The sequence below is a fragment of the Nelumbo nucifera genome, chromosome 7 (assembly GCF_055504915.1).
Source record: "Nelumbo nucifera cultivar China Antique chromosome 7, China Antique-T2T, whole genome shotgun sequence".
Taxonomy (NCBI): domain Eukaryota; kingdom Viridiplantae; phylum Streptophyta; class Magnoliopsida; order Proteales; family Nelumbonaceae; genus Nelumbo; species Nelumbo nucifera.
Genome location: NC_142655.1, coordinates 41,554,103 through 41,568,793, shown reverse-complemented (window position 1 = coordinate 41,568,793; position 14,691 = coordinate 41,554,103). Strand labels below are relative to the sequence as shown.

At 36.6% G+C, this 14,691-nt stretch overlaps 1 protein-coding gene across 1 annotated transcript in view; it reads right to left on the bottom strand.

Annotated features, from left to right (window-relative positions):
• Positions 1–365: 365 nt before the first annotated feature.
• LOC148790414 (uncharacterized) overlaps positions 366–14,691 on the bottom strand; it is a 67,014-nt gene continuing 52,688 nt past the window's right edge. Inside the window, exons 2-4 of the mRNA XM_088892285.1 lie at positions 6,448–7,235; positions 5,849–6,003; positions 366–501 (exon numbers count right to left, since the gene is read on the bottom strand). Of these exons, the coding sequence (XP_088748411.1) occupies positions 366–501; positions 5,849–6,003; positions 6,448–7,235 (1,079 nt within the window). The remainder of the gene's footprint in view (positions 502–5,848; positions 6,004–6,447; positions 7,236–14,691) is intronic.

Below are 14,691 nucleotides of genomic sequence, written 5' to 3'. Positions count from 1 at the left end.
GTACCTCAGGTCTCACCCTGGCAACTGATACAAGTCACCCCAACCAACTTGGCAACACATCAGTGTCAGCCTTGGTTGGATAAATGTTCCCAGATTTATCCAACAGCTGTAGAAATTCTAAACTAACATGAGTCTCATAAGTGTCTAAGGGTATTACACAGAAACACACCAAATCACATGAATCAATTATGCACTTTATTCATTTACAATAAATGACATAATGTACATCAATCTGATTGGAGCTAAGGGCATACACTGTCTAATAGTAGAATGAAGATGATTTCAATTAGAATTATATCAGACAAGGTGAGAACAAAGATGAAGGTGATGAAAGGCCCTTTCCACCTAGTTCTCATGATGAGTTTCTAGGCCATCTCCTTCACACCATATATCCCTTCCTCTCCTGCATAAATTGTTGATGTCGTATCAATAGTTGCAAGAACGTTGAGGACGTCGCAAACATGGAGAGGAAGCAATAAAGCATTGCCAGCATGAGGAATTCTTGTGACATAGACCAGATCAAACCTTATATAGTCTGTTCATCGGCGCAGTAAGTGGAGTCGCCAATGGAATCAGTGGTTTTAGTATGCACCGTAGGAGTTGCTCTTGCTTCCATTAAGGCTTGTTGGAACAACATTTCATGGGGTAACATGGTGTAGAGTAAAGAGATGGTATTAAGGAATCAACCAGCTCTAGTCCTCCTACCAAACAGAGCTCTAGTCCTCTTACCAAAGAAAGCTCTAGTCCTACCAAAGAGAGTTACTATCAAAGATGGACTAGATGCTAGAAAGAGCTCCGGAGAAATTACTATTGAGGGACCAATCAGAGTAAAAAGGAAATTTTCTTCTTAGGAAGTTTCCTTGTTAGACCAATTTCTTTGTTTGAATGTTTTTACTCTTGTAATTATTTTCCAGCTTTATTCATTATTGTTTTGTATATAAACACCCTTGTATAGTCAATCAATAACAAATGAAATTTGACCCATTCTTATGAAAACATTGTCTTCACAAACTTGAACTTGGCGTTAGAGCCATGGCATACAACACTACCAATGTATCTGAAGCAATGAGCTCAAGCTCGACTCCTTCCCAAATTTCTTCGGCATCAATGAGCATTAGTTCGATTCCCAATATCTCCCATTATATGGCAATCAAGCTCAATGGAGAGAACTTTTTTCTCTAGAAAGCTCAACTACTACCAGTACTTCGATCTCACAAGCTGACGGGACTTATTGATGGATCTACCAATTCTCCTCCAGAAGAGATTCAATACCCTAACAATAATAGTAATAAAATTCTAAATCTAGATTTTTCTACTTGGGTACAATTAGATCAGCTTGTCTTAAGTTGGCTTGTAGCATCTCTAACTGAGAGAGTTTTGGCACAAGTTCTCAGACTCTCTACAGCTACCGAAGTCTAGAGTGCACTAGAAAAATCATTCTCCTCACATTCTCGATCCAGTACAGATGAGGTGCCAACTTCAAAACCTCGAGAAAGGAAATTTGTCAATCAATGATTATGTTCAGAAAGCCAAAACAATTGCAGATAATCTCTCTACAGTATCAGAACTAGTAGCAAAAGAAGATCTGGTTTTATATATTTTATCTGGTTTGAGAAGTGAGTATGAATCTATTATTACAGTAATAACAAATCGAATTGATGTAGATCAACTCAGTATTAGTGATATTCTTGGATTGCTTTTAAGTCATGAAGCCTGGCTTTTACAACACAATTTTTTTAGTGAAAATCCCAATGCAAACATTGCAACAAATAATAGTAAAAATTTGACTAACAATTTTCAGCCCTCTCAGAATTCTTACAATCAAGGCAGGGGAGGCTCTAATCGTGGTAGAGGCAGGGGGTGACAGTCAGCCCTCTAGCCGTAGATAAGATTGTGGAAGAGGAAACACTATTATCTGTCAGTTTTGTAACAAACTAGGTCATGGAGCACTGAAGTGTTACAAACGGTATGATCTCTCTCTTACCAAGGGGAGAACAACTCAAATTCAGAAAATCCTACAACCTTTCACAATTGAATGTCACACAATGGTTCTACATCTGTATTTGATCCAATTTAGTATCTGGATAGTGGTGCCACCCATCATATGACATCGGATGCTGATAATTTGCAAGTTAGAACAGAATATCAAGGTTCCAATCAAGTCAAGATTGGTAATGGAACATGTTTGGTTATAAACAATACATGGACGACTTCTCTTGTTTACAATCATAATTAATTTGCCTTGAAGAATATTTTTCATGTTTGATGCGTTTAGAACTACACTAGCAAGTGCACTAGCCGATCAAGTAATTTACTGATGAGCAAATAAAGTATCATTCCCACGAGGATTAATCCAACAACTACTAGTACTTAATCTACCTTATGTTATCTGATAATCCAAAAATTAATTAATTACCTACTAATTAGCTAACTATTTCAAGTGCTCTCGAATTGAATCACCCTCACTAAATGGAGAAAGCACTTTACAAAAACTCAATTGATTGCAGAATCAGTTCTATAATTATCTCATTAAACTATCCAACTGATGTTAATTTCAGTTATGGGTTGGTGATTTCCCTATTGTCATCAAAGGTCTCTTTCGAGCACATGCCAATCTATCTAACATGTAATAACCCCTATATCTCTATCAAAAGTTTAATTACTGTAGATGCATTAAAGACAAGAAAATCGAATGATATCAGTTCTTGCTGAATGAATGCCAAACGAATCATGTAAATTATCTCTAAGGTACATTCAATTCGTTCCCTTGATCATTTAGTCCGATTACCTAAACCCTTTCTCAAGAAATATAAGTAATCTCAAGAAATAAGAGCAAATCGGCCGAAATTACTCTTAATATTAAAAACCCTAATCAAGAAATCCCAATAACTGAATAGCCATCAATCGGATTACATTAAAAGATTAATTACATAGCTGAAATAAAAGCAATCATTGTTCGCATGGTAGAAAGAATAAAAGATTCAGCTAAAGAAAACCCTAGTTGAACATAGGTTACCAAATTCGTTAAATTAAATAAAAAGACAACCTAAAATTTCTTGCGTGAAATCCCGATTTCCTCTCCAATTCTCCTTCGGCAGCCTTGTGATTTTTCTCCTAGTGCTTCTCCTTTGGTTTTTGTCAAGAAAATCAAGCCACCCCTTTCTTCCCTCCCTTTTGTCTTTTATATTCTTTCTTGCAGCTTTAGAGTCCTACTCCTACTTGAACTTTGCTAAAATTAATTGCCTATTGGAGCCTCCCAGATAACATATGGTTGTGCCTCTTTTTCTCCTAGGCCGGAGTGCTTCCTTGCATCAATATCACCATGTCTTCATGCTCTATCAACCTGAAACTGTCCCAAACTCCTGTTTTCCTAAAATTAAGCTCAATTAGGGCAAGAACCATTAAAATTTATCATAAAAACCATATATGAGACAATAAAAAGTGTGTGGTATACACACACATCAAATACCCCCACACTTAAGCTTTTGCTTGTCCTCAAGCAAAGATAATAATCATAAACTGACCATTCCCCCAAATTACTCCTATCTATCACATGAATTGTGGGATGAGAATGCGTTAAGTAATCAGAAATCATACATAAGTATTTTAATTCATCCCCATGACAAGCCACTCTTACCACATACACAAGAACGAAGGAAGAGAAGAACATGAGATTCTTTATGTTCCATTACTTAATTCCATTCAGTATATAGTAGCTCCTTGACTGTCATGAATAACCATCACATCGAGCTTGATCTTAACTCCTGTCAATGCACTAACTTGAATATCCAACTATATTTTTGCCCCCTTAAACCTCAGTCGTCACCATGAAATTTTTTTTTTTGAATATGAGTGCATTTTATGCTCCATCTCACAAGGGTCATAGGCTAGAGGCAAATAGAACATTACTCATATTCCAGGTTCCTAGTTTTACTATTCGACTTGAAACAACGGAGTTGGGACTGAACTCATATCATGAACCGCTAGTTTTACTATTCAATTCATGACAGTGGAGTAGTTCGGACTTTGTCCAGGGACAATTTTTGCTTCCTTATTGTCCTCTTTTTCTTAACTGCCAAAATTTATTCATGCATTGATAGTTCATGATGTTCACAAATGCTCGAGTGTCCATCAAAACTTCAATCAAGTATAACTATACACATGAATAGAATTAGTGTTGGCCATGATGAAAATCCTATTCGACTTCCTAATCCTCATATATTATGATAAAATCGAATAAGTCACTGAAACAAATCATAACATTTATGAGTATTTTTCCTCAAACATCATCATATTCTCTCTTATGAATTCACTTTATAGATAACAATTAATTTCGAGGAGCTTATAATTTATGCGGCCTATCAATGCGTCTATGTATGTAGGTGCATAACTATAGCCTCCCCCACACTTTTTATAAACATTGTCCTCAATGTTCATATTAATAGAGCACGAAGACAGTTTATGGCATTGTAGAAAGAAGGAACTCAAGAATCTGAGGGCAGGGAATTGAGAGATCTTCCCTAAACAGCTTTCGGAAATCTGAAGTGGGACTCCTTTGTCATGGACCATCCAGCTGCTAAGGACCAAAAAGAACTAGGAGTAGAGAATTAAAAGTAACTAGGAGTTTTTTTTTGAATAGAATAAAATTTGACCTAGAATTAAAGTCTATAAATCTGCACCTAAGAGTAAACATTTTTGTAAAAACCAAAAGGGAGTAATCAATGAAAGTAGAAACCAAAAAGCATAAAAAAATTTCTAATGATACTGAAGAAGATAGAAAAGAAAAAAAAATAAACTACTTATCGACATTGGGTTGCCTCCCAATAAGTGCTTGTTTTCTGTTTGAAGCTTGACATCCAGGTGTGATCAATGATCATCTAGGTATACAGTTGATGGGGTAGGCAATGCTCCATTCACTATATATGGTTTGAGGTGCTGACCGTTGACTTCAAATGTGCCTTGTGTTGGGTGCGTTACTTCTACAACTCCGTGAGGAAAAATTTGTGATATGGTGAAAGGTCCAGACCACCTCGATTTCATCTTACCTGGGAACAACCGAAGGCATGAATTATATAACAGTACTTGCTGACCTACCTGAAAGTCATGCCTCAATAAATTCTTGTCATGCCATAGTTTGGTTCGTTCCTTATATATCTTGGCATTCTCATAAGTTGCAAGTCTGAATTCATCTATCTCATTGAGTTGCATCCGTCGCGTTGCACCTGCGCCCTACAAATAAAAATTCAATAACATCATGGACCAAAATGCTTTATGCTCAAGTTCAACGGATAAATGACATGGTTTGCCAAAAACCAACCTATATGGGGACATGCCAATAGGTGTTTTTTATACAGTTCTATATGCCCACAATGCATCATCTAATTTGATAGACCGGTCTTTTTTTGAAGAGTCTACCATCTTCTCCAAAATTCTTTTTAATTCCCTATTAGCTAATTCGACTTGGCCATTGGTTTGAGGGTGATATGGGGTTGCTAATTTCTGCGTGACACCATATTTTTGCATCAACCGCTCAAATTGGGTGTTGCAAAAATGAGTCCCCCTATCCCTAATTATAGCTCGTGGTGTGTCGAATCGAGTGAATAGCTTTTTAAGGAATTTGACTACTCTCCTAGAGTCATTTGTGGGTAAATCCATGACTTCCACCCATTTGGACACATAGTCGACAGCAGCTAGGATGCATTTATTTCCAAAAGAATTTGGGAAAGGTTCCATGAAGTCAATAGCCCATACATCAAAGATTTCACATATTAATATGTTAGTAAGAGGCATTTCATTGTGTCAAGAGATGTTACCTATCTTTTGGCATTGGTCATATGTAGACACATACCTATGGGCATCCTTGGATAAAGTGGGCCAATAGAAACCTGATTGTAGCACTTTGGCTGTTATGCGGTTGGCTCCAAAATGGCCTCCTGCTTCTCGGTCATGGCAATAGAAGAGCACCGACTCCATCTCCTCGTTGGGGACACATCTCTGAATGATCTGATATGCACAAAGCTTATACAAAAAGGGGTCATTCCAAAAATAATGTTTCATATCAGAGAAGAATTTCTTCCTTTGCTGATATGAGAGATTAGGAGGGAGAACGTTTCCTGTGAGAAAGTTGGCAAAATCAGCATACCAAGGGGATGTATCTACCTGAATTGAGTAGAGCTGCTCATCAGGAAATTCATCTCAAAGGACGCTTGTGGTCTTCCCTCCCAAATCTGAATCTTCTAACCGGGAGAGATGGTCTGCGGCAAGGTTCTCGGTGCCCTTTTTATCACAGATTTCGACATCGAACTCTTGGAGCAACAAGATTCACCTGATCAGCCTTGGCTTTGCATCATTTTTTGCAAGTAAATGTCTAAGTGCTGAGTGATCTGTATACACAATAACTTTGGACAAGATTAGATAAGAGCAAAATTTATGAACAACAAAAATTACCGCTAGTAGCTCCTTTTCCGTCGTGGTGTAATTTTGTCGAGCTCCGTTCAAGGTCCTGCTAGAATAGTAAATGGGCTGAAAATTTTTGTTCACTCTTTGTCCTAGAATAGCTCCAACTATTGAATCACTCGCATCGCACATCAACTCAAAAGAGAGTGTCCAATCTGGTGCTACTATGATCGATGCATTAGTCAGCTTATATTTTAAGATATTGTATGCTTCTAGGCATTCCTTTGTAAAATCGAAAGGCATATCTTTCTGTAATAGATTGGACAAAGGCTTAGTTGTCTTGGAGAAATCCTTGATGAACCTTCTGTAGAATCCTGCGTGCCCCAAGAAGCTTCTCATGGACTGGACAGATGTTGGTGGTGGTAATTTCTCAATTGTCTCCACCTTAGCTCTATCAACCTTGATCCCTTTTTGTGAGACCTTGTGTCTAAGCACAATACCTTCTTGCACCATGAAATGACATTTTTTCCAATTTAGCACCAGATGAGTTTCCTTGCAACGCTTGAGTACTTTTTCCAAGTTATGTAGACATGCATCGAAGGAAGAACCAAAGACTGAAAAATCATCCATGAAAATCTCCATAAACTTCTCCACCATATCGGAAAATATAGCCACCGTGCACCTCTGAAATGTTGTTGGAGCATTGCATAATCCGAATGACATCCTCCTATAAGCAAAGGTGCCGTAAGGACATGTGAAGGTGCCATAAGGACATGTGAAGGTGGTCTTCTCTTGATCTTCGAGTGAAATCAGAATTTGATTGTAGTCCGAGTACCCATCTGGAAAAAAGTAGAACTCATGACCAGCTAGTCTCTCTAACATCTGATCGATTAAGGATAGAGGAAAATGATCCTTGCGTGTGGTGTCATTTAGTTTTCTGTAATTGATGCACACTCACCATCTGGTAACCATCCTAGTTGGTATGAGTTCATTCTTCTCATTTGGCACCATAGTCATGCCTCCTTTCTTCGGTACTACTTGGACAGGGCTTACCCATGAGCTGTCTGAAATTGGGTAGATAATACCTGCATCTAGTAGCTTGATGACCTCTGCCTTCACCACATCTTTCATGTTCGGATTCATGCATCTTTTAACATGTGCTAGACAACCCCAAATCTTCAAGTGTCTTACACTTGGTTTCTTACCGGTCCAGAACTCATAGGGAGTCTTAGGAATGGATTTGAATGGAACCCGAATCAACACATATATCGCAGTCTCCAATGCATATTCCAAAAAGGATATATGTAGTTCTGAGTGGACGAGAAGTGAATGGACCATATCTAATAGAGTTTTGTTTCTCCTCTCCAACACACTGTTTAGTTGTGGTGTAGCAGGAGGAGCTAATTGTGATGCAACCCCATTGTCCTTTAAGTAGTCCCTAAATTCGTCGAAGAGACATTCACCTCCTCGATCTTATAGTATGACTTTGATTTGCCTCCCCAACTGTTTTTCTTCCTCTTGTCTGAATTCCTTGAACTTTTCAAAGGATTCAGACTTATGTCTCATTAGGTACGCGTAACCATACCAAAAACAATCACCAGTGAAAGTTATAAAATAATCATTTTGGTTACGTGTCCTAACATTCATGGAACCACATACATCAATATGTATCAGGTCAAGTGTGTCCGTAGATCTTTCAATATTTCTCGTAAATGGCCATTTCGTCATCTTACCCTAAAGGCAAGGTTCACAAGTTGGAAGATCTTCTACAGTTAGAAAATCCAAAGGACCATCATTTACCAACCTTGGTGATACGATCTATATTAGTGTGGCCAAGTCGGTAATGCCACAGGCGCGTAGGATTAACCATATCACACGATCTTTTCTTGGGGATAATTTCTGATGTAGTTTTGTTTATGTTTGTTTTTAGAGGACGAAGGACATAGAGACCATTCTCAAGTTCTCTGTAATTGAGGAATTTGTTATTCAGTTTAATAGTAATCGTATTACTAAACAAAATAGAATAACCATCCTAGCACAATTTTGAAGAAGAAATCAAATTTTTCTCAAAGTTGGTACATAAAGAAAATTTTTAAGTTTAACAATGCCTTCTCTAAAAACTAATTCTACAATTCCTATAGTTGTAGCTGCAACAGTTGCAGAATTCCCCAAGTAAAGTATCACCTCATTGTCACTCAGCCTTCTGCTTTCTTTAAACCCCTGCAATGTGTTACATGCAAGAGTTGAAGCCCTAGAGTCAATACACTATGATGTAGAAGTGACCAACATATTGGCCTCTATGACAAGAGATTCGAAATTACCTTCATTGTTCTTGGTTCCCATATACTAAAGACAATTCCTCTTCCAATGCACGGTCTATTTGAAAAAGTGACATGCATCCAATGCTTTGTCCTTCTTTTGCCTTTTTGGCTTGCCTGCTTTCTTCTGAGGCCTCTTCTTTCCCTTCCTCTTTCTTTTGCCTGATTTGCCACCTTCCACAAACATGGCTATCGGCTTATCCTTCTTTATTAGTTATTCGGACCTCTACAACATATTGCTAAGTTCCTAAAGGCTAACCTTTAGTTTGTTCATGTTGTAGTTCATGAAAAATTGATTGAAAGAGGGAGGCAAAGAGTTTAAGATTGCATCAATTTTTGTGTCCTTATCTAGCTGAGAACCAAGAGCCTCCAGTTCTTTAATATAACCCATCATTTTTAAATAATGGTCATGGACCTGTTGGCTCTTGGTCATCTGAGTGGTCATCAACAATTTGAGGACCTTTTGACGGGCAGAACAATTCTGCTCCTCGTACATAGTCTTTAGACTATCTAGGATGTCTTTAGAGACTTCGATCTTATCGAATTGCTTCTGAATAGCATTATCCAAAGATGCTATGATGTAACACCGGGCAAGAGAATTTTTCTCCTCCCATTCTTGATACTCTCTTATGTGAGCCTCAAAAGCCCTGTCACTTGGACATTCTGAAGCAGGGTTCTTAACAACCTTATCCAATTTCTTGGACGTCAGAACTAGGTTAAGGTTACGAAACCAATCAATGTAATTAGGTCCCTTAAGCTAATTATCATCCAATAACTTGGTGAATTGACCATTTACCATTTCTGATAAAAGGCAACAGTGATTAGTCTATGACCTAAAATTGATTCATGTTAATTACATAGAAAGGTCTTTTATCTATGTTTCATCTCCATTTATTCATCTCTGAGATTTTCTTCCTATCTCAGTGACGGAGATACGATGCATGTCTTTGGAAATGTAGGAAATCATATAGGTGCATGGAGCCAACTGTTTCAGCTACAAAACCCCACCACTTTCTATGAAGGATCCTATCCACTCATCAAATGAGCTTTCCCTTTGGCCTCTATCAGACAAGGTTCATTGCCATTTTCGGTTAAACCTTTTGGTCTAGTAATTGTTGACCCATCATATTGTGGACCCCAAGTTACCGTGAAAGAGTCTTCCATTTTAGGATAAGCCTCTCCCACATTGGTCTATGATTCCCCTATCATCTCATGAAGCAATCCAGCCAACTAGACCATCAAATGGATAGCACAATTTTATGGTGCATCTCCTCATTGTCGATTTAGCCCACCTTATGCTAATGATGGAAGACCTTTAGATAATTCATCATATGAAATTCCCTATCACTTGCACTTATATTAACTGGAGGGAACAAATTAAAATAATCCCTAGATTTGATTTAGATCAAACCAAAGTGGCTCCTACTGACTTTCATAAAGTCATATTCAAATGCGCCCAAAACGGGTTAGGGTTCCATGGGGTTCATCTTGGAGAGGAATTGATTAGAGGCCCATTTAGAAAAGAGATCATCCAATGATCTGAGGGCACCATGGCAATGATGTGCATTCAGCCATGGTGTATGCAGAGAGCCACATACAATTAAACATGGGCCAAGTACTTATGGCCCATGTGCGAATCACATTTAGCACATTACATACAATCACATTCACAAATTGATCCAATCAATTAATAACTTGTAAAGATCCTAATTAATTTAAGTTAACACACAATCAGCCCATTAAGCCATGTATTATCAAATAATAACATCTAGGTATATGGGCTAAACTGCAAAATGCAATTCGGCCCATATAGCAGTTATGTTGTAAACTAGGCTGATCTTGCTTTAACTTAGCAGAAATTAGGTCTTACAAGGTAGGGCCGAATTGTATCATGTAGTGGGCCATCAAACCCAGCCCATAACCAAATTTAAGCTACTTTAAACGTGACCCATGGGGCTGAGGACAGACCCCATCGAACCATGGGTTTGGTTCAACTAGTTTGGACCAAATTGGGTCAATTCGTCCTAGTGTTTGGTGTCCAAAACATGATACAATTTTCAAGATTTTGATATGAAATTATTAGCAGCCAAAATTGGCATTCAATCATAGCAAGAAAAACACATAACATAGGGCTGCAAGTGTTATGGTCCAAATATGATCCGGATGAACTACAAACCTGCAAGAAAAGGGTTAATCGTAGATTGCATATTTCTTTTCTGCAAAATTTCTTCTCCTCCGCACGTTCTAGTAAGTCTTCCAATGTAAAAAAATAGAAAAAACCTAATTTTCTATTAATTACATCAAAATAAATCCTATACGTTTTGTCTAAAAATAAAAAAAAAAATTATTTATAGACCAAAATTGAATAAATAAATTGCTGGGTGCGCAAATCTTGGCGCCAAAAAAGAATCCGATCTCCATCACACCAACAACCCAAAAATTCAAGAAATAATAATAGAATATTTCTATAAATATTGCAGAATATTATAAAAATAATTTTATATCAAATCGCCCAAAACTAAGAACCAATTTCTCAAAAAAATTGCTAACTACATAAATTGGGTAGAACAGTTCTACCGATTTGGTTCTTGCTTCAGATCTGGTTTATTTAGGTTCAAGATTGAACCTGGCTCTGATACCACTGAAGGAAGGAGAAATCCATCATATGGATGACTGAACCATGCTAGATGGCTGGGTGAAATTTCAAAAATTTTTTTTCTCCGTTCCAGGAATTGTATTCCCAGTTTTAGAAAAACTACATTTTTAAGGGTCGTTCTCGGACCAAATTGGACCAAATCTGTGAAGGGAAGGGAGATCAATCATATGGATGGTCAAACCATGCATAGTGGCTGGGCGAAATTTCAAAAAAAATTACTTTCTCCCTTCTGGGAATCGTATTCCCAGATTTAGAAAAACTGCATTTTTGAAGAATTAATTTCAAATCAAAACACCCAAAATTTGAGGACCGAATTCTCAGAAAACTATTATTTGTGCAAATCTGGTAAAACAATTCTACCGATTTGCTTCTTGATTCATATCTAGTTGATTTTGGTTCAAGATTGAACCTTTGTCTCTGATACCACTAAAGGAAGGGGATATGGATGGCTGAACCATGCAAGGTGGCTGGGCGAAAATTTATAAATTTTTTTTCTCACTTTCGAGAAACATATTCCTAGTTTTAGAAAAATTGCATTTTTCAATGATCATTCTTGAACCAAACCAGACCAGATCTGAACCAAAAGAAAGAGAGAGCAATACCTAATACGGAATCCACACGTGTAGCTCCCAAAGTAGGTGTTCACACCCAAAGAGGGTACCAAAAACCCACTTCCACTGAAAATTGTGCAGTTTTGGATAAAGCAGGTTCAACAATGTAGTCCTTCAATAAGAACAACAATCCAATAGTTTGGATCGAGCAAGGGAGGTGAGCACGAGTTAGATTTGATTTTTCTTGCAAAAATCAAAATCAGAACTGATCTCTATTAGTTCAAGAATGGAGAATCGAATAGCCTATGGCGGCAAGTGCAGAAGGAAAACTGAGAGCAATGTGTAAAACTTGGAGCAGTTCACCCTCCTCTATTTAAATACCTTAAAGAGCTTATCTCCTAATCTAATTAGGAGTTTCCTAATCCAAATCTTTATTTGGATCTAGACTCTTTAAGTGGATATGACTTATCCTCTTATCCTTATCTGCTAATCCAAACCCATATCTTTATCCAAATCCGCCCATGCTGATTAATCCAATTAATCTTTAGGCTATAGGCCCATTAAGGAGGTGGCTCATGTCCCTTATTTATTGCTGCCTAACTTGGCTCTCTTTGTATGGCGTGGGACCCTAACATTGATCTCACAAAAGTCAGGGTTCAGCCTATCTTCTGTGACAAAGCCTGGCCAAATCCACTGCTAAGCACAGAGAACCCCTAAATCCATCAATATGGGCTCTTAATGGGCCAAACATTTACATTAAATGGTCCTTGAGTCCAGCCATCTTATAAAGGCCCAAGGACAATGGTCTTAAGTGAGATTAGCCCATCAGGTATAAAAGCCCTAAATGGTCTTGCACTTATCCTCTCAGCCCTTAATGATCAAACACTGCCTAACAAGAGAGGACCTATTCCTCAGTTGCAAGGTATAGTGTCGCATTCTCTGCTCAGATGGATCCAGAGAATTAAAACCTTTTGCAAAGCTTTTTATAAAACATAATATATATATATATATAAACATATTTTGCAAAGCAAATCTCAAACATGGTTGAAATCGAATGTTGGCAGTTTTGGTTTCCATTAGAGAGAGTGCAGTCCCTGATCATTCACTTTGTCCAACAAAGGGGTTGATCCTGTCACTATGATCACCCACTTGAGTGAATTCTCAAACTGCCTCAACATACCTAGGTTTTGACCCCCGAAGGATCTCACTGATTGGCATATCAAAGACAACCTAATCCGACACCCAGTGCGGTACCATAATCGAGTCTAGGGCATAAATGAAAAATGGTGTGGGTTTAGTGTTTCAAACAAACACACACTACATGTGCTTCGGGTCTAACCCTGACAGCTGAGACAAGCTACCCCAACCGATTTGGCAGCACATTAGTGTCAACCTTGGTAAGATAAACCTCCCCAGGTCTATCCAACGGTTGAAAACATTTTAAACTAACATGAGTCTCATAAGTGTCCAGTTTTAGTGTAGTTACACAGAAACACACCAAGTATAACATGAATCAATTATGTATTTTTATTCATTTACAAAAAATGCATTAGTACATCAATCTAATTGGAGCTAAGGGCATACACTGTCTAACAGTAACTACACGACGAGTCGTAAGTTTAAGATTCCCAATGGTGCTCTCCTGTCAACATAACTTAATTAGCAACACTTTTTTTCTTTATTCTGGTATCTCTTTCTCTCTCTCTCTCTCTCTCTTTCTTTAAACTTTTATTATCTTTTGAAAATTTAGAATTTTTTAAGTGATTTCTTTCTTATTATTAGCAATTGTTTCTATTTTTTTCTTCTTATTTCTTTTTCTTTCTTTTCCCCTTTTTTTGTATTTAGTTTTTTATATTTCTTTTTACAATTTCCCTTTTAATTATTTTATTTTTGGTTTCTTTTCTCTATTCATTTTCATCATTTGTTATTATTTTTATTGCTTTTGGATTTTCTTTATTTATGATTTTTCACTATTTAATTATTAATTATCTCGTTTTTTGTTTTTGGATTTTTAATTCTTGATTGACTTGTCTTAATTTTTTATTTTTTTTACTTGTGGATATATAGTTTTTGTTTTTTATTCTTTATTATTTTTATTATATATATTTAATTTTTTATTAATTTTTTTAATTAATTTAGATTATTTTTTTAATTTTTTTCTATTATTGATTTTCCAAAGTAAATATAGTTACTATTTCCCATTTACAAGATTTGGTTTCTTTTCCCCCTTTTTTATTTTTAATTATTTTTTAGCTTATTATTATTATTTTTTATTCTGTTTTTGTTTGTTATGAATTTGTAATATAGTTTTTTGTGTTTTGAATATTTGATTTTTCATTTTTTTATTTTTTAATATATTTGTGCCATTATTGATTTTCCTTAATTATCTAAAAGAAATATACGGAAATATCTTACTTAAATGATTTTGCTATTGTTGTTTTTTATTCATTATTTCTTTTTTCCTTCATTTTTCTCTTTTTTTCCTTTTTTCTTTTTTTTCCTTTTTCTCTTGTTTATATTTTCCCTTTTTATTTTGTTTGTGTTTCCATTTTTTGGCTTCCTTATTTTATTATTTTTTATTTTGATTTTCATATATTTGTATATGTTTATTTTTGCTATCCTTCAAACCTCCACCCATCGGACAAATGGGCTTCTCAAGTTGGTGGTTGGTTAACATCTTGGCCAACAGGTACTTAGATCCCATGGCTTATACTTTCGACCCTCTCCTATAGGATGATAGCATCCTAGATCTAATGCAGGAAGATGTGCA